The sequence below is a fragment of the Trypanosoma theileri genome, assembly GCF_002087225.1.
Source record: "Trypanosoma theileri isolate Edinburgh chromosome Unknown TM35_Tth_91_V1, whole genome shotgun sequence".
Classification (NCBI taxonomy): Eukaryota; Euglenozoa; class Kinetoplastea; order Trypanosomatida; family Trypanosomatidae; genus Trypanosoma; species Trypanosoma theileri.
In genome coordinates this window covers 5,438-7,141 of record NW_021639933.1, presented here as the reverse complement: position 1 = coordinate 7,141, position 1,704 = coordinate 5,438, and the positions used below count along the sequence as shown (strand labels likewise).

The 1,704-nt window shown below is 44.2% G+C and overlaps 2 protein-coding genes across 2 annotated transcripts; both read right to left on the bottom strand.

Annotated features, from left to right (window-relative positions):
* Positions 1 to 2: 2 nt before the first annotated feature.
* TM35_000911020 (Tbingi protein) lies at positions 3 to 395 on the bottom strand (the record flags this gene model as incomplete). The annotated part of the gene is made up of 1 exon (XM_029031490.1): positions 3 to 395. A coding segment is annotated over one exon (393 nt), but the record flags the coding sequence as incomplete, so codon positions are not given.
* Positions 396 to 551: 156 nt separating this feature from the next.
* TM35_000911010 (uncharacterized protein) lies at positions 552 to 1,115 on the bottom strand (the record flags this gene model as incomplete). The annotated part of the gene is made up of 1 exon (XM_029031489.1): positions 552 to 1,115. One exon carries the CDS (start codon positions 1,113 to 1,115, stop codon positions 552 to 554), a length of 564 nt encoding a protein of 187 aa, XP_028877214.1.
* Between the last annotated feature and the right edge of the window lie 589 nt (positions 1,116 to 1,704).

The window sequence follows — 1,704 nt, the reverse complement described above, 5'->3', positions numbered from 1 at the left end:
ATTTTCATGATGCGTTCATAGAATTCTCGTACTGGATGGGTTTCGTGATAGACTTGTTCTGCGCTTTCTTTGAGAGATTCACCTCGTGTTTGGCATCGCATTAAATATTTGAGGCTCCGAATCATAGCCGTCATCTCTAAAGGGAGAAGACGGGCTTCACGTAGTGCGTCGGCGGAGCGACATCCATATGTGATACCTGCCATGGTTCGGCAAGCTTTATTTTGACCTGCATCTAGGAGTTTGCGTGATGTGGGAGCCGCATCCCAATACCAGACCTCAAAGCCGTAAAGTGTCTGGGCTTGAACTGGTGTCAGGTAGAAGGCTCGAAGGACGTCACGTTTCGGTTCCCGTGTAGTTGGGGATATTGCTGCAAGTTGTAGTAATCGAAAATTCATGCGTTGCCTCGTTTGAACCACATGGGTAGAAATGCCTCGGTGGTTTTGGAAGGTGATGCCTAAGAGTTTAGGTGCCTTCTCCGGACCCAGAGGGATACCGCGTAGTTTAAGAGAAAGGGGATTCGGGTCCGAGGTTCCAAAAAGGGTGTATTTTGTCTAGTCCACGTTGACTTCCATAAAATAGTTTTTGGACCATTCGTCCACTACGTTTAGTCCTTGTTGCAGTGTAGTGTTTATGATGTCTCTGTTGATGTGTCTTACTGCTAGTGTGGGATCATCGGCGAAAAATCCATGAAATAATAAGGGAACTTGGGATAATCGTTTGATTAGGGTGTTCAGTGCCATAATGAACGTGAGTGGGCCGAGAACTGTTCCTTGTGGTACGCCACGGTTGAAATGCATTAAAGGAGAGGATTTACTGTTTACTCGTACTTTGGCTTGACGTCCTTTCAGGAAAGATGCAGACCATCGAATGATGTGCGGTGGGATATCCATCTCTCGCATCGCGCTAACTATTCGATCATGGTCTACAGTATCGAAAGCTTTGGCGTAGCCTACGAATACTGCACCTTTACGCGAATCAATGGTGGGTCTCGTGAGGGCTGCGCGTAGATGCAATAGTTGATCTAACGTCGAGTGGCCAGGTCTAAATCCAGATTGTTGAGGGGTCAGTTTGGTTTCAATGACATCTCGAATTCGTGCTGCGATGATCTGTTCCATTAATTTGGACAGACAACTAGTGAGGGTAACTGGTTTGAATGAATCCAGGTCGGTGGCCTTCTTTCCTGGTTTAAGAAGTGGTGCAATAATGCCTACTTTCCAAGAGAATGGAACTATACCAGTACGGAGACTCTCGTTGAAGAGAGCAAGAGTCTCCGCTTTGGCACGGGGNTACACAAATCCAAAACAAAAGGGTCAAATAACAAAACTCCAAGTGTATATTGTTGTACAACAGTGTGGGTTTATTAATCACAGGTATAAACGTATATTTGTGATACATACGATATATACGTGGTCAGTGAGCAGAAGAACACACAGGGGCCTCTGCACACAACCAAAAACGAGAAATTTAATGAGAGAAAGGAAATAAAAAAAAAAAAAAGNAATACTCACAGTGTGAGAGAGAAGAAGCTGCAACAGCAGAGTACAGTAGTAGAAAAGGAATAGCCCCCTTTGCAAGATGATGCAGACCCCAAAAAAACCGTATATACAGAGAAAAAAAGTACACAAATCCAAAACAAAAGGGTCAAATACCAAAACTCCAAGTGTATATTGTTGTACAACAGTCTGGGTTTATTAATCACAGGTA